Raw genomic sequence first — 24,192 nt, 5'->3', positions numbered from 1 at the left:
AACTGGACCTCCAGAGCCACCTTGCTCTGGGGCACCCCTCTGATCACCCACTGTTGGGTCCCGTGGTCAGCGTCCACCTGGACTGCTCCTCAGACAGACCTGGCTTTCTGAGATGTCTCAGTTCAAGTAACTGCATGAGGCCCCTCCAGCTGGCAGCCAGAGATGGGCGCACCCAGCAACTGCACTCTCCTGAGGGCAAAGTGGAATTTGGGAGCCAGCAGAGCCCCATATCCCTGCCTGTCTATTCAAATGCGGGACCCACAGATGCCTTGCCCATAAGGAAAGGCACATGAAGGGGCTGGCGGGAGCAGCTGGGCAGCACTGCCGGGCCTGCGGTCACGGGGTACCGGAGATCAGCGTAAATATGAATGTCGATGCTCCCAAGCAGGCAGGCCCTCAAAGGGCAGGAAGGCCAGGAGAAGCGCTCAAGGCCAGAACACACTCCCTTTCTTTCCTGCACTTTTCAACTGAAGACAGTGAAGTCTGAAGCAATCGGAGCTGGGCACGGGGGTCAGGAGCTGTCCAGGAGCAAGACAAAGGGCTCCGAGCTGCACTGGCCAACCTGCCTCCTTCCCAAGACCACAGCAGTCTCCGCTTCGGAGGGACTTGCCTTCCTTCCTCAGCAATGCAGAAGGGAAGGGACTGAGCTCTGTAACATGGCATCATTCTCTTATCCCAGGTGGTGGTGGTGATGTCATACCAGGAACCTTTAGCCCCCTGTCTTAAAATACCTGACACAGCACAGTGAGGCCAAGCCTGGCTCCACCCACGGCAAAATCATTTCAAAAACGGGCTCTCACAAGTCATGAGGACAGATGTGAAACAAAGCGTCACTTTCACACTCACACATATTTCAGAAGATAGGCACACGACAGGACCAAGCAATTATTTAAAACTGATCTGAAAAGAATATGCTGTATGTCCCTCTTAAGCTCTCCAGGAGGTTTAAAGAGCTGGATTAAGACAGTATTAAAAGGCTGTACCCCTAGTGATAAAGAGGCAACACTGGGCTAAAGCAGCCTCATTTCAAAATAAACTGTGTAACTAAACTATGGAAAATGAAAGCAACAGTCAGTTCTAATTTGGATCCAAGCTATTACCACCACCACTGATGCCCAGGCTGCCCCACTGGATGGGAAGGGTGCATCGACTCCCCCAAGGCCTCTACTGGGTCAGGAGACATCCGTCCCTGTGGGAGTGGCAGAGCAGAGTTCCGCTCGGCAGGTCCCATTCAGACCCCGACCCTGTCCTCCCAGGTGTTTCTGTACAGCCGCGTGCTCAGTAAGCTGTGTTTGCTCAGAGCCCCAGTTCCTTCTGCTTAGTCACGTGTCTGAGCTCACTGTCCTCTGGGCCCCATAGACACAGACAGGAGGGAAATTTTCAGATACGCCTGAGTTCAGAAATTTAGAGGGAGTACTTGTGGCAGGGCATGCATCCTGCAACGTAAGCAAGTAAGAGTTCTCCCCACCCCCATTAGCTCCCGGCTACAGCCAGAGCTAATCATCTGCCGGCTGTGCTGACAGGAGTCATCCTGGGTCCTGAAGGTCCCCTGCTCTCCCAGAAGCACCACACCCAGCACTGCTCTGCCAGGGGACAGATCTCAGTAGACTCACACAGGCTTTCTCCAACCCTCTGCCTGCTCTCAACATTTTTTTGTGCATGTGTGGTGTAGGCATGTGTACATATTCGTATGTGTGCATATGTGTGAAGGCCAGAGGTCAACATCTGATGTCTTGAGCTCACCGTTTTTGCTGGCTAGTGAGCCTCAGGGACCCCTCCTAAGTCCACCTCCACAGGGCTGGGATTACAGGTGGGTATTCACACACTCAGCTTTACAAGGCTGCTGGGAACTGAACTCTAGTCCTGTTTGCACAGCAAGCACTTTACCAACTGAGCCATCTCTCCAGCCTGCTTTTAACATCTTAAAAGAGAAGAAAAGGAGGCTCTCCTCCTTGCTGGCAAGGTGGTGTTTCCTGATCTCTATGTGGCAGTGATGGGGTTTCACTGTGAAAGGCCCTAGCACAGCTCAGGCCCTGCCTGCCAGGCTGCTAACTGTGGCCTTCTACCTCCTGGTCCTCAAGGCCCTTGGTTTGGAGGCCTGCCATTGAGTCAAGGAAATTCCTTACATGCCAGAGAGCCAGCCAGCTTGGGCCAAGGAGTACCGATCAACAGGTTAGTTTTATTTTTTATTTGTTTTTTGAGACAAGGTCTCCTTGTAGCTCCAGCTGGCCTGGAACTCACTATGTAGACCAGACTGCCTCTGCCTCCCAAAGACTAGGATTAACGGTGTGCAACACCATGCCTGGCAACTAGTTTTAAAAATTACATTTATTTATTTAGTGGGAGGGGTGTGGCAGAAACACAGATGCCGCATGTGAGGGGGGTCAGAGGACAATTTTTGGAAGCTGGTTCTCTCCTTCCATCATGTGGGCCCTGGGGATTGGACTCAGGTTGTCAGGCTTGGCGGCAGTGCCTTTGCCTGCAGGGCCTTTTGTCCTGCTTGTGATTAACAAGAGGCTCAGAATGTGAGCTGGGTGGGGGAATGGAGGTGGACCAGCACTGATCCCATGTGGACTAGCGTCTCTGTCCTGGGCGTTTTAACAGGTTGAATATGCTCTGGAAGGGGAGACACTGGAACCGTATTTAGATGTATGGGGCTTGGAGCCAGGCACCCCTGGAGAACCTGCTCTCCTGGGGGCCACAGTGTGCTTCCCACCTGCTCCAGTCTCTCCATTTCTCCTCTGCCTGTGGTTCCCAGGAGAGGTAAATCTACATTGACCTGAGGTACAGAGAAATTGAAGCAGGTTCTGGGATCAAGGTCAAAGATGGGCCATCCCAGTCACAGACATGCTTTAGGGACCCCAAACTATTAAGCACAGTGGAGACACAGTGGAGACACAGAGGTCACCCCTGAGCAGTGGACATGCCACAATCTACTGCAGGGGCCTGAGGACTGCCCTGCCCCATAGTACCAAGAGCTCCCTATAGAAGTACAACTTCTGGGGGCAGGGAGGGCGGGATGGAGCTAGCTGGCTTCACCAAGGCCCTCTTGCCCCTCAGCGAGTGGTGGGCACTGAATACAGAACCAATATGCCACTGGGAAACAGGCAGCACCCCTGCCCCTCTGTCCCTGTCTGTCTGTGGGCTGGGTTCCACCCAGGAGCCCAATGCAGCAACCTTCTCTGAAGTTTCCAAGCTGTCCTGGGCCCAGCAGCGCCCCCATCTGGTCAGATTCTCAGTAGTTGTTCCCAAGTTACAAGAGGGCCTGCTGACACCCAAGAGGCTTGTAGAAGCCCTGGAACTTTCTGGGCCCTGGAAAGGTCCCCGTCACAGTGACTACACGCTTGTGTGCACACCAAGCATGGGGAAGCACAAGGCTAAGAAACCTTCCCACAGTTCAACAGTCATCTAAAATCCGGCATCCCCGGAGACCCAAAGAGCAGCAAAGTAAGATACAGAAACTAATGAAAGGAACAGAGGGTTAGACCAGAATGGCCACGAAGATATCTGGCATAATTCTGCCAGATGCCAACATTAAGACCCGACCCAACCTCAGAGATACAATGCTGCTGCAGGCCCAACCCACACAGGGTCAGGGATCTGGGGGCAATGGCGGCCAGCGGTCCAATGGAGAGTCCACAGGCAACAGGACCTGTTCCCCCACCCACTCGCCATGTACCCACACAGGACACCCCTGAGCAGGCGGATGTGGGGGCGGTCAGGAGACCTGGAGCCTCAGGGGGAGGGCACCTGGCTTTCGAATAACACATTTCTGTGACGGCTTTGTGACTTTAAAAAGCACAATGGCACATTTTCACGATTGAGATCGGCCGATACCCGACACTCATGAAAGAACAAAATGTCAAGTTTCGATCATGGCTCTAAGGCAGACGTTACAGCTTTTCACAGGGACGAAAACAGAGACACCAGCGTGCTGTGCGTCAGGGGTGGGAGTGTGTGGCCCTCACAGCACCGTGGCCTGCACGACGATCTCTGGGTCCTCTATGTCCTTCTTGCTCTGGACCATCCTCAGCTCCAGCTGGGCTGGGCTGGGCTTCCGTCCTTCCCCAGCCTGGGCTGCAGAAGACGTGGAGGATCAGAGCAGGTGGACACAAAGTGGGGCCTCCTTCCCCTGCCTTTGCCCAGGCCCCTCCCCACAGTGGTCACTTTCCACATCCAATTGCTTCCCACTTCCGCTGTTTCCAAAGGGGCATAACCCGCCCCCACCTGCTGCCTCACTTCTAACAGGCAGCAGGATGCAGGAGCTGCAGGGGAACTCTCTCCTCCCTCCCTCCCCCCACCTCTCTACAAGGCAGAGCACAGAGCAGGCTGACAGTACCTTGTGCACACCGGATGGTCCTCTGCAGCACATGATACATGGCAGACACGGTTTTCTCACAGGCCACCTGTGGGGACAGAGACACTGTGCCTAGGCCTACCTGGGCTGAGCATCACTGTCCAGGAGAGATCCCCCAAGCGCCAGCTGCCAGAGTCACAGAAGCCTGGCGGCTCCATTGTCACCCACGTTCCCACTGGACACAGCTGGGTCCCCAGGGGACTGACTGCAAGAGAGCCCTCTCCAGAGCTGCCCTGCTTTTATTTGGAATGTCCTTCCTCCAAAGCCCTGCTAACAGCTTGGCCCCCTGCCTGAGGTGCTGTTGGAGGGGATGGATCCTTCAGGAGATGGGGCCTGGTGCAAGGGCCTTAGGTCCTTGGGAGTGAGTCCTTGAAGGAGATGGTGTTTCTTCCTCTCCCCTCTCTTTGCTTCCTGGCCCCCACCATGATGTGGCCACAGGCCCAAAAGCCATCCCACCATGGACTGAAACCTCTGAAGCCATAAATGGAAAGAAACCTTTCTTCTTTATATATTGATGATCTCAGGTATTTCATCACAGTAGTGGAAAGAGAGCTAAGTGAATGCTGCATTATATCAATCACTTCCCCATGGACTGAGACATCTCTTGGGAAGGATGACTCTTAGGAGGCCTGCCACTACTGTGCACATCTGGCACACAGTAGGTGTTTGATGAGAATTCCTAGTAATTAGTTATAAACAGCCTATAGGACTGGGCTGGAGAGATGGCTTATCAGTTAAGAGCACTGGGTACTCTTTTAGAAGACCCACTTTTGAATCCCAGCACCCACATGGCGGCTAACAACCATCTGAAACTCCAGTTCCAGGGGATCCGACAGCCTCTTCTGTCCTTGGGGGCACTGCACGACACAGGTGCACTTACACACATGCAGGCATAACACTCATACACATAAATATAATTTATTTTTATTTTATGTGTATGCGTGTATTGCTTGTATGTAGGTCAGTGCCCCGTGTCATGCAATGCCCCCAAGGACAGAAGAGGCTGTCAGATCCCCTGGAACTGGAGTTACAGACGGCTGTTAGCTGCCATGTGGGTGCTGGGATCCGAACCCGGGTCTTCTGCAAGAACAGCCAGTGTTCTTAACCTCTGAGCCATCTCTCCAGCTCCCAAAATAAATATCAATTTTTTTAAAATTTACAACAACAACAAAAAACCTCTATAGGGGAAAGAGTTCCTGTCCTAAACTCAGCCAAAGCCACTGGAGTTGAAGGTCAGAGGCCGGGGGCTCAGCAGGCCCTGCACACTCACCCTGTACTCCCTGCCACTGGATTGGCTGAACCAGGGCTTAGCTGGGATGCCCATAACGAGGCTCTTCTGGGTGCCAGCCGACACGTTTCCATGGCCCTGGCCCAAAGGAAGCCTCCACTGCTGAAAATTACACAGAGCAGGTCTGGGTCGTCTCTGCCCAGGGAGGCAGGAAAAGGAACTGAACACTCTGGCCTGAATTCTGGGTTTCCACCATGCTCGACACGTGAAGGCCAGTCTCCCTCTCCATCATACAGACGTGGAGTCAGAGACTTGTTCAGAGTCACTTCCTGATTTGAGGGGCGGGAGGTGCCGGGCAAAGACAGTTCCAGGGACCCCACGGTCAGGTCCCAACTTCCGACAATTTCCGTTGAGTGACCCAGCTGTGACGGGGTGGGAGTTCTTTCTCTTTCCCGGGCCATCTCTCTCCCTAGATTCTAAAGGCAGGCAAGCCCCACCCGACTGTGCCCTCCCATCCCCCAGGCACATGTATCGAGGGACACCAAGGGTGTGCAGTCTGCTCAGAGGTTTGAACCCTGCTTGCCTTTTGGATTTGCTACACTAGGGTTGGATCCCCAGGCCCTGTGTGTGCCAGGAAGTGCTCTACCACAGTCCTTGCAACGGTGCTCTTCGGTTTTTTTGTTTGGTCTTTTTGAGACAGGGTCTCTCTGTAGACCCAGCTGTCCCGGAACTCACTTTGTAGACCAGGCTGGCCTTGAACTCAGAGAGATCCACCTGCCTCTGCCTCCAAGTGCTGGGATTAAAGGTGTGCGCAACCACACCGAGCTCACAACTCTGCTCTTAATACTGGAGGAGGATGCACTGGGGCATCAGACAGCAATGACCCACTAACAAGTGATGGTGCAACTTTTCTGCACACAGGGCAGGACATCAGAGATCCAAGAGGCAATGGTTATAAAGGTCCCACCCCTGGTACACAAACCAGTCCCAGCCAGCTCATCTAACAAGTGATGGTGCAACTTTTCTGCACACAGGGCAGGACATCAGAGATACAAGAGGCAATGGTTATAAAGGTCCCACCCCTGGTACACAAAGCAGTCCCAGCCAGCTCACGCTGCTCGGCAGCCCCTGAACACACAACCCATAGAAAGAACCATCTCCACACCGGGTCTGACAGCAAAGAGCCTCCCTGAGCTTGCCATCCACGGCCTCCTGGTCTTGGTCCCCAGGGCTAGGTCCGTCACGTCAGGCAACGACTACACAGCCAGAAACAACCTGGACTGATCTGTCCACCGGAAGCTGCGATACCCTTACTTTCCAAAGGGAAGAGACTGGCAGGAAAAGACTGACAGGGTGGGTTCCTGAGCCTGCAGCTGGCCGCACACTTCCAACCTCTCTCTGGCTGGTGCTCAGGCCCAGGCCCCTGCTAAACCTGCCCTTCCTCTCGCTCTTTGGACCATAGTAACCAGCTCTCCACAGGTGCTCAGGGGCGGCTGTGGAGGGCAACAGTGTGTGCAGCTGACCTTGAGATTGTCTGGGTGTTTGTGTGTCCACGCCAAGAGCATGGCAGCAAAGAGGTCTCCAGTGCCCACGAAGACCGCGTCTACCTTGCGCATGTCCATCCGGATGCGTTGGGTCACCGTGGAGCCATCAGGCCTCTCTGGGAGAAGTAGACAAGTCAGGTTACTAGACCTGAGACTTCTCAGCCAGACAAGTGGGAACCGGTCAGCCCAACTGTTCCTCACTTTTGAAGTGACAGGAGCATCAGCACTGTCTGTCCTTGGGGTGGTCACACAGGGCATAGCCTGGCATCCCTCAGGAGCCCGGGGTTCAGTGCAGTCATACCCTGCCCTCCGCTGCCACCTCTTGTGTACACACATGTCCACACCCTTGTGTATCAGAAATGCTCACTGGAGCTGGTGGGTATGAATTCAGTCACCAACAGCATGTGACCCAGCTTTCTGAGCTACTGTAATACTGTTGAAACAAAATTAACCCAGGTGGTGTCATATAAACCAACACCACAGCCCAGCACAAACCTGCTCCCTACGGACACCTGGGCCACAGAAGCCAGATCCAGCTGGCCACTGTACAGGATGTTCGGTCCAGGACAGCTCACTGAACCTTAAAACCTACAAAAGGGGACATCACCCGTGTTGCCAGTGTAGTGTGGATGTCTGAGCACTCAGTGATGGGTGCTGGTGAGCTTGCTCGCTGGTATCCCCAACGCCCCATCCCACCTGACCCAGGTCCAGAGGCCTGACCTGAACCTCCTTTCGTCTAACCTCCTGAGCAGCATGAGGTACTTGGGGAACCAGGTACTAATTGAGTAAGTCATAATTTCTCTTCTGTTGAGCCCCAAACATTCTAAAAGTCATGCACTGCACAGAGGGGCCCAGGGTGCATGAGGAATAGGTGCTTACTCATCCTCTGGCTGCCCAGTGCAATCAGGTAGTCGCTGCCCTGTGGGGAGGGCAGGTCAGAGCTGGTGATGACCACCGTGTCGGGACCCATGCAGTGCAACATGTCCATCACCTGTGGGCAGCACAGGGAGAAAGCGTCGGCACATATTAGCTCCCATGGCCCATCCTGACAGTGGTCCCTGGAGGAACAGCCCTGGTTGGCCACCGTGCTCCCTGTAGTCAGAGCTCAAGCAGCCAGGCACGGTCAGTACACTGGATAAGCTTCCAGAGACCATAACAAGAGCTACTGAAAAGTGAACCAGCACATGTCCACGGCGAAGTCCTGGCTTGCCACCTTCTGCTGGGTCGCTGAATCTGGAGGCATGAGGAAGCCGGAGGAGGGGAGGGTCAGCTGGGTGCATCCCCTACCCTTTAGGAACTGGGCAGGTAACTGGCCAGCCGGTCACATCCACAGCAGTGAATGAGCCCCTCTCCAAGCTGCTTTTCCTAACCAGGGGGTGCTGCTGCCTACACCAGATTCTCAGAGCAGTGCCTGAGGGGACCACATGTGGGCCCTATGCTGTAGGCTAAGCACCAGTGAACCCAGCCATCTTGGACTCACAGAGGCACAATGTACACAGAGGTATATACCACACACACCTACTGGTCTCTCAAGCCAGTGGATAGACTAGGACAGTAGCACTGGTGTATAGGACCACTGAACAGGGCATGTAAGACAACCACCAATCCCGGGGATACAAACAGCAGCTGCCACCACCAGCTTCTGGAAAGCTCATTCCTGCCTGTTGCTTGTCTCTGGGCAGGAATGGCATGGACAGGTCACCAGGGAGATCCTGGGACATGATGACAATATGGGGGGCACACTGCAGGCTGTGGGACTCGGTCCATGAGATCGCACCTGGAGCTCACACAGTCCTGGCACACAGTAAGTACTTATTACATGTGGTGACTCCTCAGATTACTTGGAAATCATCTGAGGCCACAGTCAAGTAGGATGCATCCCCAGTGACTTATAAGGAGGACATGACTGTTGTCCTATGAAGGATGGTCACAGGGGGAGCATGGGTATATGGAGAGGCAGGAGAAGGCATGAGCCAGCACCACACACCTGCAGCAGCAAAGGCTGGAGGTGGCAGGAAGGACCTTCCCTGGGTCCCTAGAGGGAGTATACCCTGCCTGCTCCTGGATTTGAGACTTTCAGACCCCAACTGTAAGAGAACAAAAGTCTGCGGCCCTTTGGTTTGGGAACCCCAGGCCACACATAGTGACCGCAGTTACATGCAGGACAGACATGGACACGTGGCTGACTGAGCAGCCAGAACAGCTGACAAAAAAGGTGCCAATCGGTGACAAAGGCCAGGTGCTGAGGTCAGAGTCCCAGTACCCACCTATTCTGAGGATGGGTGTCTGTCCCTCCCCTGTAAGGTGTCCAGGACCATCTTACCTCGAGCGCTTCTTCCTGGCTGTGGATCTTTCTGCCACTCAACAACCTAGGACAGAGACAGGAGGGGTGAGCCAGTCCCTTACAGCCACCCTGGCACTGGTCCTGCAGTCCAAAGGGGGCTGTCACAGAGTCAGTCCACTGGCCATTAAGGACCAGGGACCACAGTGACATGTGGGGTGGGGGTGGGGAAGGTCAAAAGTGACGTGTGTGAAAGGGAACTCATACACCATAAGGTTCCAATCTGTGGTGAATATTTGTGTGTGACAACAGCCAGCCACAACCCCCAGTGACCCTGCCACAGCACCAGTCAGATAACCAGTCTCCACAGAAATCTGAAGGCTGCAAAGACCAACACATCCTGTCCCCTGACCTGCTAACAGTGTAGGGCCCTCAAGGAACACATGTCCGCCCTCAGATTGGGCGGGCCCAGTGCAAGGAACCCCAGTTTTTGAGTCCAAAGGAACTCACCAGTGGGCACATCCAAGGCCCGGAGGCCCTTGCTAAGAGGACAGAGCAGCCTTACACCCTGCAGCTCTGGGTAACCAGCAGGCTCCTTGGCATCTGGCTCTTTTATTAATCAGAGGTCCAAAACCACAACAGGAGCTACATGCTGACTGCAGAGAGATCTATGGCCTGTCTGTTTGCCTGTGTGTGTCACTGTGTCTCCATCTGGGGACATTTCCACATAGGTGTGTCCTCAATTAGGCAGGCCGCCTCCTGCCCTTTCTCTCCTTGGAGGTCTTGCCTGAAGGGAAATCCTGTGGACCATGAAGGAACCTGGCGAGAACTACCACTGGCCACTGCTGCCCCCTAGAGGCAGGGCTGGACCCTGACACAGGCTGGGCTCCAGGGTATACAGGCCAGGCTGAGGGGCACCCAAGGGCCTGAGTCGGCAGCTGTGGGGATGAGTGCAGCTATCTGCACGCTCCCGGGGCGTGTGGTCCTCTGTCTTCGTAGTTACTTACTCAGCCTCAAACTGGTTGGGGGTAATGATGTCGGCAACAGGCACCACTTTCTCCCTGTACACAGGCAGCAGGTCCTGGGGAACATACTGGAGACAGCACAGGAGAGAGGAGGAAGGTTCACTCACAAGCAAGAGCCTGGTAGAGACGCGTTCCCAAAGTTCAGGTCCCACAGGGATACCTGGCATTCCACCATGAACCCAAAGGGCCCCAAGTGGGGGTCATAGAGGGACAGAAGATGGTCTCGCCAAGGCAAGGGTCTGGTATGGAAAGAGGGGAAGGCCTCAGCTCACCAGATGAGCCAGAGCCCCAAGCAGGGAGGGAGGGAAGCCGAGGGTGAAGAAACAGGACACCCTAGATAAGCAGAGATGGCCTTGGTCCTAAGGACCCAGGACCCACCCTGCTCTGGCTTCTCTACCTAAGTCATGGCTGTGAGTCCTCATACTCATGATCAGGTCGTTTTGTCTTAAGTTATCCAACAAGCCATTCAACAGAACAGTTTATTCTTTCTGTTTCTTCCTGAGATGGAGGTGGGGGGGGAGTGTATCCTCACTCTGTAGCCCATGCCTGGATTCCAAAGCCAGAGTCCCACATGAGAATCTGAAATAATTCTACTTGCTTTGAGGTGTGTTTCCCAACACTGGTGAGGGGCCCAGGACACCAATCCCTCCCTTTCAAGTTGCTGAGGAACTTGCCTGGCTCTACACAGATGGATGCTATTGGCTGGTACAAGCTGGAGGAGCTAGAGATAGATGGGGCCAGCAGCACAGCACAGCCCCTAGACTCAGGTCTGATCATCAAAGAAGGGCTTAGTGTTGTTATTATTATTAATGTGCATGTGTGTGTGTATGTGTGTATGTGTATGTGTATATGTGTATGTGCGTATGTGTATGTGTGTATGTGTGTATGTGTATGTGTGTATGTGTATATGTGCATATGTGTATCTCCGTATGTGTATATGTGTATGTGCATATGTGTATGTGCATATGTGTGTATGTGTATATGTGTATGTGCGTATGTGTATGTGTGTATGTGTGTATGTGTATATGTGCATATGTGTATGTGCATATGTGTATGTGCATATGTGTGTATGTGTATATGTGCATATGCATGTGTATATGTGCATATGTATATGTGTGATGTGCATATGTGTATGTGCATATGTGTGTATGTGTATATGTGCATATGCATATGTGTATATGTGCATATGTATATGTGTGTATGCGTATGTGTATATGTGTATGTGCGTATGTGCATATGTATGTGTATATGTGTATGTATATGTGTGTATGCGTATATGTGTATATGTGTATGTGTATATGTGCATATGTGTATTCCTTGAATGTAAGTAGGTGCACTTGTGCCATGCAATGCCTGCAGGATCCCCTGGAACTGGAGTTATAGACAGTTGTTAGCTGCCATGTGGGTGCTGGGAACTGAACCCAGGTCTTCTGCAAGAGCAGTCAGTTCTCTGAACTGCTGAGCCATCTCTCCAGCCCCAAAGAACGGCTCTTAAACAACTGAGTTCAAGGGCAGGGGCCTATCTCTGTGGTCGAGCATTTGCCTAACGTGAGAGGTTCTGGATTTGACACTGTTATCAAAAGCAGAAAGAAGCTGGTCACCTGGTGTACAGGCTTTCTGCTCGTCTGAACTATCACGTTACTTTAGGAAAAAGCCATCCGATCAAAACCAGGGCAGATCTGCTGCCATATTTATTTTTTCTTTTGGTCTTTTTGAGACAGGGTCCCCCTGTAGTCCCAGCTGGCCTGGAACTCACTATGTAGACCAGGCTGGCCTGGAACTCAGATCTACCTGCCTCTGCCTCCCGAGTGCTGGGATCAAAGGTGTGCACCACCACCCCCGACTCTGAACTCTTTTTAAGGCTCAAACATGAGCATCTCCATGGATGGCTGCAGTGTGGAGCATCAGGGAGAAGAGAGGGATGGGAGCCTGGTGTAGAGAACCTTCTAGAAAACAGGCATTGGAGAAAGATGATGAGGCAGCCACCAAGCGAACCCACCTCCTGGCCCAGGTAACTGCCCCTGCCCTCACACTGGCAGAGAGGAGACTGGCTCAAGTGAGTAGTGTGCTAGTGTAGACTGCGCCTGGCCCACCTCGCTTGGGAAGTCACAGTGAGGAACTGCACAAGTCAGAAGTCAACAAAGAGGGTGAACACCGAGGCAGTGTGGTGTTAAAAGGCTGACTTTGAAACCCACAGGCAGGCCGACCTCAGCTCCAGCCTTCCGTCTGAGGCTTCTCTGGTGGCTTCACGCAGGGAGTCCTATCTGACCCACCTGATCCTAAACCTGCTACCTGATTTTGAACAGCATGTGAGCTAAGAGCAACTTCTGCCTTGTTACGTATTTAGGGGAAAATATCAGAAGAAAAAACATTCGGATATGACGGTGATTTGACCGTGGCAACTATTGCCACACTGATCGTCACAGTTGATCGGCTGACCTGGCTGGCAAGGTGGGTGTCCCTTTTCTCGCTCACTGCCCCCTATGCCTCCCTCCCAAACCTACAGAGAGAGGACAACCTTTCTGATCCAGGAGGACCATTCTTCAGTCAGGTATAGGTAGCTGTGTTCCTCTGCTAGAAGCAACAAGGATCAAGAAAAAAACACTTGTGACATTAAACAAATCACAGGACATTCAACTTCAGTGTCCATACCTGCAGGTTTACCAGAAGACAGCTGTGCTCACTGTTGACACGTCTGTGTCTGCTACGGGCCACACAGATAGCTCTGGCATGGGGGGATGGATGTTACACAGCCTGACCACTTATACTCTATTCAACCAAGTCCAGTGACTTCCTAGCAGGAGTGTCTACCCCATATGAGGCCACCATTCACCCGGAGAGGTGGGTAAACTCTTTTCTGGTACAACTGAACGAGCACACTCACCATGCACATTTACAACTGAACGAGCACACTCACCATGGAGCCTTCGCCGTCCCACTTGTCACCCATCACAGGATCACACACTGTAGGGACACACAGCGTCCGGTCAGCAACTGCTGCAGCTACTTGCGGCAGACTCAAACTGCTTCACGTTTTGTTTTGTTTTGTGAGACAAGTTCTCACCATGTAGCCCAGGCTAGGTCTGAGCTCACAGTATTCCTGCCTTAGCCTCCCAGGGAGCTGAGATTGCAGGCGTGCAGCACCGCACCAGGCTCCATGTCTACCTTCTTCTCTGACTGCTTTCCTGTTTTACATTCTCACACCCGCACCAAAACCTGATGTTTTAAACTTAACTGTTGAGTTACCTCTCCATCTCTTGTTTTGTTGTTATTTGAGATAGGATTTTATGTTGTCAAAGCTGGCCTTGAACTTCCCATGTAGTTGAAGATAACCCTCAACATCTGATCCTCTTGCCTCCCCATCCCAAGGGCTAGGATTAAAGGCATGCGGCATCATGTCTAAGTTATGTGGTGATGGGACTCAAACCTAGGCCTTCATGAATGCTAGGCAAGCACTCTACCAACTGAGCCATATACTTAATCTTTCAATACTTTTTTAACGTTATATACATAGAGGCACAACAACCATCTAGTTCCCTGGTTCCTTGCATTTCTCTGTCCAAGACTACTAGGTCATCTGAGTAGTACCAGCACTCACATCTCTGTATCAAGAACACGTTACCTCGGCCACTGTTCGTGGCACAGCAGCCCCACTCTGGCCTGACTGTAAGCATGCCAAACCCAGGTTACACAGTACCTTCCCAGGTTCTAGCACATCCCTTGGGCGTCAATCTGATGCATGAAGAAAGCAATGTGCCACTGGCCAGTGAGGGCAGGGCCCACTCTGCACATCTGGGAAACCAGTACGCAAGACAGGACCAGGGTTTGCAAGTCTGGCACGAAGTGCTCCCCATACCAATGCTCCCTCACTAGTTGGGTTTGGCCCACATCCTCTTTAGGGTGTGGCCACAAATATCTTGGGGACCCCAGGCCTTTATACATGCTTAACCAGCCCTTTCTGTCGTGTAGAGCGTACAGTGGGCAGAGCAGCACGGCCCATCACTCACCATACACGAGCCGGGAATTCTGCTGCTTCAGCTCCTGCACGATGTCCACCACCATAGCCAGGAAGGACTTGTCTCTCGTGTAGCCTGTGGGTGGGAAAATCCAGGTTATCCTCTCAAAACAGGCACACTGACCACCGGGGCCTTGGCAGTGATAAGCGCCATCTAAATCACTCAACATGCAGAGCACAGTGGAAGCAGGCCAGAGCCTGCAGCCAGGAAAGGCACAAAGTCCCCAGTAGCCCATAGTCACAGGGATGAGACGAGGCAGCTCCCAGGACATGGGGAATTTTAAATGAGGGGACCACAGGTGCCATTTTCCCGTTTATTTTGTTTTCAATAAAACACGTGTCACTTTCCAGATATAAAAACCAATTTGGAAACCTAGGTATGACGGTTCAGTGAACAAACGTGCATGCTGCCAAGCCTGACGACCTGAGCTCAGTTCCTGGGACCCACTCGTTGGAATGAGCGAACTGGCTCCCTGCAAGGTGTCTGACCCCCGCCCTCATGCTGCAGCACCTGTGTGTGTGGGGGGTGTGTGCACACGCTCGTACACACAGTGAGTAAGTAGATGTAAATATGTCTGTTAAAGTTTGGTTTCCACTGGGTGCACACCTTTAATTCCAGCACCTGGGGAGGCAGAGGCAGGCAGATCTCTGTGAGTATGAGCTCAGCCTGGGCCACATGAGTTCCTTTCTCACACACAAAAAAACATGGCTTCTTTTTTCCTTTGTCTTTTTGAGACAGGGTCTCCCTGTAGCCTCAGCTGGCCTGAACTCACTATGTAGACCAGGCTGGCCTGGAACTCACAGAGATCCGCCTGCCTCTGCCTTGGAGTCCTGGGATTAAAGGCTGTGTCTTATCATTTTTACTTTATGTGTATGAGTGTTTTGCCTGCATGTGTGTAAGTGCATCCATGTCATGCAATGTCGGCAGAAGTCAGAAACGGGAGTCAGATCCCCTAGACCTGGAGTTATAAGCTGCCATGTGGGTTCTGGGAACTGAACCCAGGTCCTCTGCAAGAATAGCCAGTGCTCTTAACTGGTAAGTCATCCAAACATGGCTTCTTTAACCAGGATCTTGACAAATGAACTCACATACCAGGTGGCAGCATTTCACCCTCAATCTATCCCAACCGGCAGCTTTCTAACTCCCTCCCCTCCCTTCCCAGATAGCTCAGGCACCTCCCAGGGTGGCCAGGTACCCCCCATAAGGCCCTACCTTTATAGGATGACCAGGCACCTCGCAAGGCCCCTCAAGGTGTATTGGTGCCAAGGGCACATGGAGGCCCTCCCTGAAGGAAGCAGGGACCAGGGAGTCTCCCTAGGGAGAGGGGATGGGCCTGTCCTGTCACCACCAGGCTAGGGACCCTCCACCAGGACCCAGGGACCCTCACCCGTGAGCACGTAGTCATACTTATTCACACTGTTCAGCTTGAGACCTTCGTACAGTTCATGGAGCTCCTGTGAATTCAGCACTTGGCCCTTCCAGTGGGCGTAGCCTGCAGGGAGAAGGCCGGGCCATGGGTATGCAAGCCACAGGCTTTCCTGGTGGCCATCTCTGCTAATGACCACCAGCCACCCTCCTTGAGGAGGCCTCAGTAAGGCTCCAATACCCTAAAGCACCCCTGCCCCTACATTGTGGGAGCTGAACAGGGGGTCTCCCATGGCTAGTTCCCACAGAATGAATCCAGCGTGGCAGGCACCCAGGGCCCCATGCAGCCTGCAGACAGTTGTGGAACCTGAAAGGGAAGTGGACGGGATACACTGGGCACATGGCTTTTCAGCTTCTATATTCAACAGGAGCAGCTCAGGGCATTCTATGACACTCACCCCCAATCACAGTCTGGTTTCCCAGTCCCTATGCATGTTTTCAGCCACAGAGCCAAGCCACTGGTCACCGTCACCTGAGCACCCTGGCAGTTAAAGGCTCATTCTGTCCTCATCCACTCTTTCTCCCCACAAACTAATTAAACTGCGGCCAAACCAAGTCAAGGTCCAAATCCTAACAAGAGACAAACGTGAATAAAAAATGCCTGGGCCAGGGTCTAGCCTGCCCTCTGTCTGGTAAGTATCCAGGACCGCAGACCTCTGGGGCCCTCCTAAGATACAGACCACATTGGCACAGGCCCACATCTGAGAAGAGGTACTCATTTGTGCCAGGAAGGGCCGTCCAGTGACACCCTGAATTTCACCGATGAAAACGTCCTCCCATCTGGCCTTCCAGACACGTACAACCCTCTAACATACACACGCTTCAGTGAGTCCAGAGCGCTGTGTGGAGCTCTGACTTTTAGAGCCAGAGCCTGTGTATACTGAATGATGCTGACCCTCTACCAGGTGGTTCTCAGAGCTAGATTCACTCCCACTGCTTAACATCCAAGTCAGTCTGGCTTGTTTAAACATGTGTAAGAGGGTAGTCAAAGCAGCAGTAAGAAGCCAGCAGGGTCCACTGTGGTCGTGGTCCCTTGGGCTTTCTGATCTTAAATGACAGAGTGAGTACTGGTCCTAAGTGGCCACCAAGGCAGGTGGCAGTTACTTTTTAACCTGTCACTTTAAACCTTCCGATTAAAACCCGACACACCCTGTCCAAGAAGGCTCACAGCAAGAACCATGGGAGACCTTCTGAGCTTGTACATCCTACCGGTGGTGGGCTGGGCTGCTCTGGGACACTGGTGCTCCTGGAGCCCGCTTTGTGTTTAGAACAATATCAGGACAGGCTCTGGCTGAGAGGCACTTCAAAGAACTGAGTAGCTTTGTTTTATACCAGGGAGAATAGAGAGGGCTCCGCACACAGCATGCTCCTGATGCCACAGGTCAGTGCTGTGGGAATCACATGCTTGCCCCAAACAATTCAAGCAGTGCCCCTCAGCACTAAACAGTAAAGTCCTCATGCCAGAGGCACCACCTTGGTGGATGAGGGTACAAACATGCAAGTTACCGGCCGACTTGACGGCAGGATGACACGGCAGCAGTTGGTGCAATCCACCTGTTTAGTTCCCCCACAGTAGGTGCTGCGAATGCCAGTTTTACAGAGGAGGAAGCTGAGGCACAGAGAGGCTTGCCCACCTGTCCTGGGTCATACAGCTCCAGATCAGCTGACTGAGATCCAAATCTGATGTGGGGTAGGGCAGGCCCTGCACAGAGTGACACTTCTGGCTCCATTCCCCAGCCATAGGAGGTATACTTACTCCAACAGGACCAGGTCCTTACCATACCCAGTTCTGCCATGACAGCCACTCAAAGGCCTTACCTGTGTGGTTTGAAAACTGGACAGAGTTCACTGCATCGATCTCAAATCCCAAAACCTGCAGGACAAACAGAAGTGTCACAGGGTAGGCCTGCGACCCTAGAAACCCGGAGTAAGGGCCTCAGCACAGCTCAAACCTTGACTTGAGGGGAGCAAGACAGACCCAGCAGTGTGGAGCCCAAGGCACAGGCTGGAGGGTCACCAGGGTGGGGCGGGAGGTCAAGCCAGTTGGATATTTGTACTTCATGGGCCACAGGACCCTGTGCACGGGTTCTCCTTGTTCCTCAGGAAACCAGCCCAGAGGGCCAGTACGGAAACTCCCGCCCTGCTTGCAGGCGCTCAGTCCAGAGCTCTTTCCCCTCCCGTGTCAGCTGGGAGGCTGCCCCACTCCAGGGCCCAAGGTGAACAACCACATACACTGAACAGCTTGCCACTCTGAGTGGCACCCAGATCCCCTAGCCAGGACAATCGGACCGGAGGCAGGTCGAGCAGAGGCGGAGGCTCTGTGTGGCCGGCTGCTCGTTCTCAGTGAACAAGGCAGCTCACTGAACCACATGAAAGCTGTGGGTCGCTGAGTCAACCTAAAGCACCAAGAAGTTTAAAAGCCCTGGGCTGGGGAGGGTGGCTCAGTCTGCAAAGCCATGCACAAGGACCTGGGTTCCATCACCAACACCCCCATAAGAATGCATGGTGTGGGAGCACGCTCTGTCCTCCCAGAGCTGAGGAGTGGATGGAATCCTAGGGCTCTCTGGCCAGTGGTTAAGAGCACTGCCTGCACAATCATGAGGACCAGAGCTTGCATCCCAGTGTATTAGCCAGGCGTCCTGTGTACACCTGTAACCTCAGCTCCAAGCTGGAGACAGGAGGACCTCTGGGGCTTCCTAGTTTCCAGCTCAGATGAGAAAATGGAAGCCCTGGGTTCAGAGACCCTGCCTCAAAGGGAGAGGTGAGGCGTGACAGAGGACATCTGATACCTCTGGCTCCTATCATGCCCAGGCAAGTGCGCCTGCACACAGATGTGGGCATACATACACTCACACAGACACAAACACACAAACTTTTGAAAAAGCAAAGCAAAACAAAACAAGTGGTGGCAGAAGAGCTTAGTGGGCAAAGGCGCTTGCCACCAAGCCTGACAACCTGCATTCAGTCCTTACGACACATTCTGTAGAAGGAGAGAACTATCACAAGTTGTCCTCTGACCTCCGAGTCATGGCACATGAGCATGTCCCACCCCCCAGTAAATACATATAATAAGGGCTGGAGAGACGGCTCATCAGTTAAGAGCACTGGCTGCTCTTGTAGGACCCAGAACCCACACAGTGGCTCACAACTCTCTGTAACTCCAGCTCTAGGGGATCTGACACCCTCTTCTGACCTCTGAGGGTATTGCACACCTGTGGTACCTACATAGGTGCAGGTAAACAGTCACGCACATAAAACAAAATCTTTCAAAAAACAAAACACCACAAGGCAGGTGGATTTCTGTGAGTTCCAAACCAGCCTCATCTACAGTGAGTTCCAGGCCAGCAGAGCTATGTAGTGAGACCCTGTCTCAAAAACAACTGAAAAAAAAAAAAAGGCAACACAGATTTCAAAAATAAAATAAATTTTTTTTGTCTTTTTGAGACAGGGTCTCACTGTAGCCCCAGCTGGCCTGGCCTGGAAATCACTATGTAGACCAGGCTGGCCTTGAACTCACAGAGATTCACCTGCCTCTGCCTCCCAAGTGCAAAATAATTTTAAAAACTATTTACTATTTTTATTTTATGTGTATGAGTGTATTGCCTGCATGTGTGTAAGTGCACCCATGTCATGCGATGCCCACGGAAGTCAGAAGAGGGCTTTGGATTGCCCCAGAACTGGAGTTATGAATGGTTGTTAGCTGCCATGTGGGTGTTGGGAATGGAACTCGGGTCCTCTGTAAGAACAGTCAGTGCTCTTAACCACTGAGCCATCTCTCCAGCCCCAAATAAAATAATTTTAAAGAAACAGATAACAAAAACCCAACGTAGATGGTGCCTGAAAACAACATGCACACCTCCACACCCACACCTCCACACGTGCACCCACACCCACATGCACACCTCCACACGTGCACCCACACCCACATGCACACCTACACACACACACACACACACACACATACACACACACACACACCACACACACACACACGAGGTCCTTTCTAAGTGAAAGGGAAGGAGAGGGTTGTGTCTGCACGGTCTGGACATTATGAGAGCCCCTGACAGGCATGCCCCTGTGACTTCCAGAGCTTTCTCTGTTGTTTCTGCCTCCTGCCTCCCCTCCCCACACAACAGTCGTGACTCACACAGGGAACTCTGACTCACTACGGATGAGTCATACTCTCTCTGGGTCCCTCTGAACGCCTCAGCCACAGAGATGGTGGACACTAGACACAGGGTAATTCTTCAGCCCACAGCCTGACCCTCATCTGACCTCATCTGGGGCCCTGCCAGGCCTCCCAACCTTGTCCACTGCCTTCTCCAAGCAGTCACTTTCTGTTACCATCCAGGTGGACCCAGACAATGGCCTGCCACATGGCTTTGCAGTGGCCATGGCATCTCTCTATGGGGTTGGCCATTTCATCTGCTCAAGGAATCACCTAGCACTGAGAAAAGGCCCCTTTTTCCCCAGGGCCCAGGGTCCAGCATGGGGAAAAAGCCAGGGAGACCCTCCTGTACCCCAGGGTATGCGAGAAGGCAACCTAGATATCGGGCACCCTGGAGAAGGAGCCTGAGAACCAGGGGGACAACCTGAGCCCCGTCCACACAGCAACGGCCTCGTGCAGACATTCCGCCACCAACCCCACAAGAAGTCAGTGATGTTTGTGGATTACAACTATGACCTGTCCTTCTGATCTAGAGCCAGACATGCCCTCAGTTTTTGAAGTCACACTGTGACAGGCAGGGGGGTCAAGAAGGATTTGAGTGTATTGGGGGTTGAACTGTCCTTCAGACTACTCAAGGAGTCAGCATTCTGTTCAGATACTGTAACTTGATGGGACAGGGATTCAGACACATAGGGATCCTCCCAGAGGCAAGCCACAAGGACAATGTGACCCACTAGGACTGTGAACTGGCCCCACTGAGCCCTGCCACCTATGGCCCAGGTCAGCATCCCCACAGGGACTGTCCCTGCTCCTATGTGCTACCATGTGTCTTCCCAGGTCTTCAAAGGCTGCCTCTGCCAGGCACCCCATCTCTCTGTAGTGGTCTGCCTGCCTAAAGGGCCGTCCTTGCCTCCCCAACTCTCCAGATACATATTCCCCATTCTGCGGATGACCCTCCCCAGAAACAGAGCACCGCCCCCATGGCCTAGCTTTCCCTGAAGCCTTCTTCCATAGCTAATGCCACTCAAGGACCACTGTACGAGATTCTCAAGCAAACACCTCCCACAATGCGGATATCACCGACCACAGGGCCAGAAAGGTTTGCCAGGGTGTGGGAGTCAAGGGCCCAGGTCTCGGAAGGAGCTGCCCCAACAGCCCTGACTTTGCTGCTGATCTACAGAGCACATGACCCACCATGCTCAGGAGAGACTAAGGTCAGGAGTGTGGAAACCTGGTAGCACCTTGGCCAGAGCTTCTAAGGAACAGCAGAGTTGAAGATCCCCTTGCCAGATCCCTAGGACACTAGAACCTGTGAATCCCATGATCCATGGATAACGGAAGGAGACGTCAGTGAGCCCTAGAGTGGCAGACAACAGACCCTTCACAGTGCACTATTCTTTAAAACCTCAGACCTTTCTGACGGCAGACAGGAAGTGAGCTGCCTCAGCTGCAGAGCCCAGGAGACAGAGATACAGAGACACAGAGACAGCAAAAGACAACCCCGGAGTGGCATCCAGGCGAGCAGCTGCCCTGGGGTGAGGGGATCCCAGGTGCTGACGACCTCTCACCCACTCTGTGGGTGGTGTTCACTTTGTGCTAAGCCACTGACTGAACACTTGATTGGTATTCTTAAGCTTATTCCAAAATTTTTTTAATATTTTATTTATTATTTTTATTTTATGTGTATGCATGTTGTGCCTGTATGTAGGTAAGTGCACCCGTGTCATGCAATGCCTGAGGACAAAAGAGACTGTGAGTTCCCCTAGAACTGGAGTTACGGACAGTTGTGAGCTGCCACATGGGTGCTGGGATTCGAACCCGGGTCTTCTGCAAGAACAAGTGTTCTCAACTGCTGAGACATCTGTCCAGTCCCCCCAAATTTTTTAAATATTTTTTTAATTTTATGTATGAGTGCATTGCCTACGTCTGTGTACGTGCACCCGTGTTGTGCAATGCCCTCAGAGGTCAGAAGAGGGTGTCGAATTCCCCTGGAACTGGACTTACAAATGGTTGTTAGCCACCGCGTGGTGGGAACTGAACCCAGGTTCTCTGGAAGAGCTGCCAGTGCTCTTAACCACTGAGCCATCTCTCCAACCCCTTATTCCAAAATTTGAAAGCTAGTATTATCATTAAAGAAACGCAATGAAAATCAGCAGTGCTACTAAACCAGAAAGGTAAAAATCACACTTGGAAAACTTGCTCCAGACTCCTGTGCACCAACTACTAGCTGCATTTTAAATCCCTTAAAATTCTTATCAGCTGAGATGAGCCAGGCTGGAAGCAGATGACACACGTCCTGGAAACCCTGCCAAGCTATGCTGCCCCACCACTTCTCCATGTGCAAATAATTAATCCTCCCTAGCTGGCACACGCATTGAGCGGAAGTTGCTATTTTCTGCTTTTAGATGATGGCACTGAGCCACTGTGCTGGCATCTCCATTTCAAATATCACCATCAAAATTGGCATATTAATCAGTGGCATATGCTAGTTTCAATATTCCAGAGCGACCTACCAAGCTGCCATGTACGTACAAAGCCCAGCCATCCTCAGAAGGAGGCAACACCAGGGGTCGAGCCCTGAGGCAGGGGAAGGAGTCTGCTATCCCTGAATTCTTGTCTCTCTGTTCAAATCCATCCTTCTGAGGCTACGGCCGTGGCTCTGGAAATCACAGCCCTGCACAGCAGTGGCCAGGTCTATGTTGGAGGAGGAGAGCGTGCACTGGCAGGGGAAAGAAAGTGGCTGTTTCTGCTGTTGGCTTTGCCCCGGTGGCACTCCGCCCCCCCTTCCCAGGTAGTGACGGCTCCTTCCCCTAGTGGCGGCCCAATCTACTTTGTGGCTTTTCCATCCTTTGAATTTTGTACGAATCACCTGGCATCCTCTTTTGCATTTGCTTGCTTTTTTACTTTATGTGTTTGGTTTTGATACAGGGTCTTGCCATGTTGCTCGGGCTGGTTTGGTATTCATGATGTAGTCCGTGCTGGTCTTGAACTCCAAGCAATCCTCCTGCTTCAGCCTCCTAAATCTGGGACTGAGAGGTGTGCAGTATCACACCCTGATTTTATTCCTGTTCCTTTTGCCTTCTGTTTCCACGTTTGGTTTGACAAATGTGGCCATGTAGCTCAGTCTGGTCTTGAACTTGCTATGAGATCTTCCTGCCTCCTTCTTCCGAGTGTTGGGATACCAAGTGCGCACCACCACACTGGACACAGCGTTGATCTGTTGGACAGTGGCTCTACTTCCTTCCACCAGCTCTGCTACCCCAGCTGCCTGAGTTCCCTCCTAGACAGCCTGCTGTAGGCCTGTGACCTTACTCATCCCCAACTCTGAATGGCCTTCACTGGCTGCTGTGTTCTAGCATGTGCTCCTGATCTCTGACCCCAGGTGTACCCCACTGCCTCCTATGTCCCAGCTTGAGGGGTTCTGTGCTGCCTAAGGATGAAGCCCAGGCCATGTGCCATGAGTACAGCCCAGCACCCCAGGCAGCCAGCTTATCTCCTGCCATTCCATGAGTCCATGCTGGGCTCACAGAGCTACCAGCCAGTTTCTGAACAGCACAGAGCTCTGATCCTCCATGCCTGTCAGTTTCCCTTTCTCAATCTACAAGGTAGCAGCTCTCCTTGACCCAAGCCATGGTTTTCTGTGGTCTCATTTATCCATGACCAACATGGTCCCAAAATATTAAAATCTGTCTTGAGGGGCTGGGGAGATGGCTCAGTGGATAAAGCACTTGCCACACAAACGTGAGGACCACATGAGGACTAGAGCTCAGATCCCAGAATTCACATAAATACCCAGTAGGAGCAGCATCCATTATAATTCCAGTTTGGAAAAAAGAGACGAGGGCCGGGGGCTGAGGGTGTACACAGAGCAAGCTAGCTGTCTAGCCTAGCCCAACTGGCAAGAGCTGGGTTCAACTGAGACCCGGCTTCAATGAATAAGGTTGGGTAGAATCAAGGAAGATATCTAATATCGGCATCAGGCCTCTACGTGCATGGGCCCATAGGTGCAGGCACACTTGTGAATGCACATACAGGCATACACAGCACACACACATACACATGCCAAAAAAAAAGCTGTCTTGATTCTTAAGTGGCAGAGAGAGAGAGAGAGAGAGAGAGAGAGAGAGAGAGAGAGAGAGAGAGAGAGG

At 52.5% G+C, this 24,192-nt stretch overlaps 1 protein-coding gene across 1 annotated transcript in view; it reads right to left on the bottom strand.

Moving 5' to 3' along the window:
- Window positions 1–2,310: 2,310 nt before the first annotated feature.
- The window catches only part of Pdxk (pyridoxal kinase), a 29,471-nt gene continuing 7,589 nt past the window's right edge, over window positions 2,311–24,192 (bottom strand). The window contains exons 2-11 of the mRNA XM_008827384.3: window positions 17,695–17,749; window positions 15,839–15,943; window positions 14,443–14,526; window positions 13,353–13,399; window positions 10,418–10,503; window positions 9,453–9,498; window positions 8,009–8,120; window positions 7,109–7,245; window positions 4,340–4,406; window positions 2,311–4,077 (exon numbers count right to left, since the gene is read on the bottom strand). Coding sequence (XP_008825606.1) covers window positions 3,965–4,077; window positions 4,340–4,406; window positions 7,109–7,245; window positions 8,009–8,120; window positions 9,453–9,498; window positions 10,418–10,503; window positions 13,353–13,399; window positions 14,443–14,526; window positions 15,839–15,943; window positions 17,695–17,749 — 852 coding nt within the window. The 3' untranslated portion in view covers window positions 2,311–3,964. The remainder of the gene's footprint in view (window positions 4,078–4,339; window positions 4,407–7,108; window positions 7,246–8,008; window positions 8,121–9,452; window positions 9,499–10,417; window positions 10,504–13,352; window positions 13,400–14,442; window positions 14,527–15,838; window positions 15,944–17,694; window positions 17,750–24,192) is intronic.

Source organism: Nannospalax galili, unplaced genomic scaffold, assembly GCF_000622305.1.
Source record: "Nannospalax galili isolate Female #2095 unplaced genomic scaffold, S.galili_v1.0 scaffold652, whole genome shotgun sequence".
Lineage (NCBI taxonomy): Eukaryota > Metazoa > Chordata > Mammalia > Rodentia > Spalacidae > Nannospalax > Nannospalax galili.
This window is presented reverse-complemented; position numbering and strand designations above follow the sequence as displayed.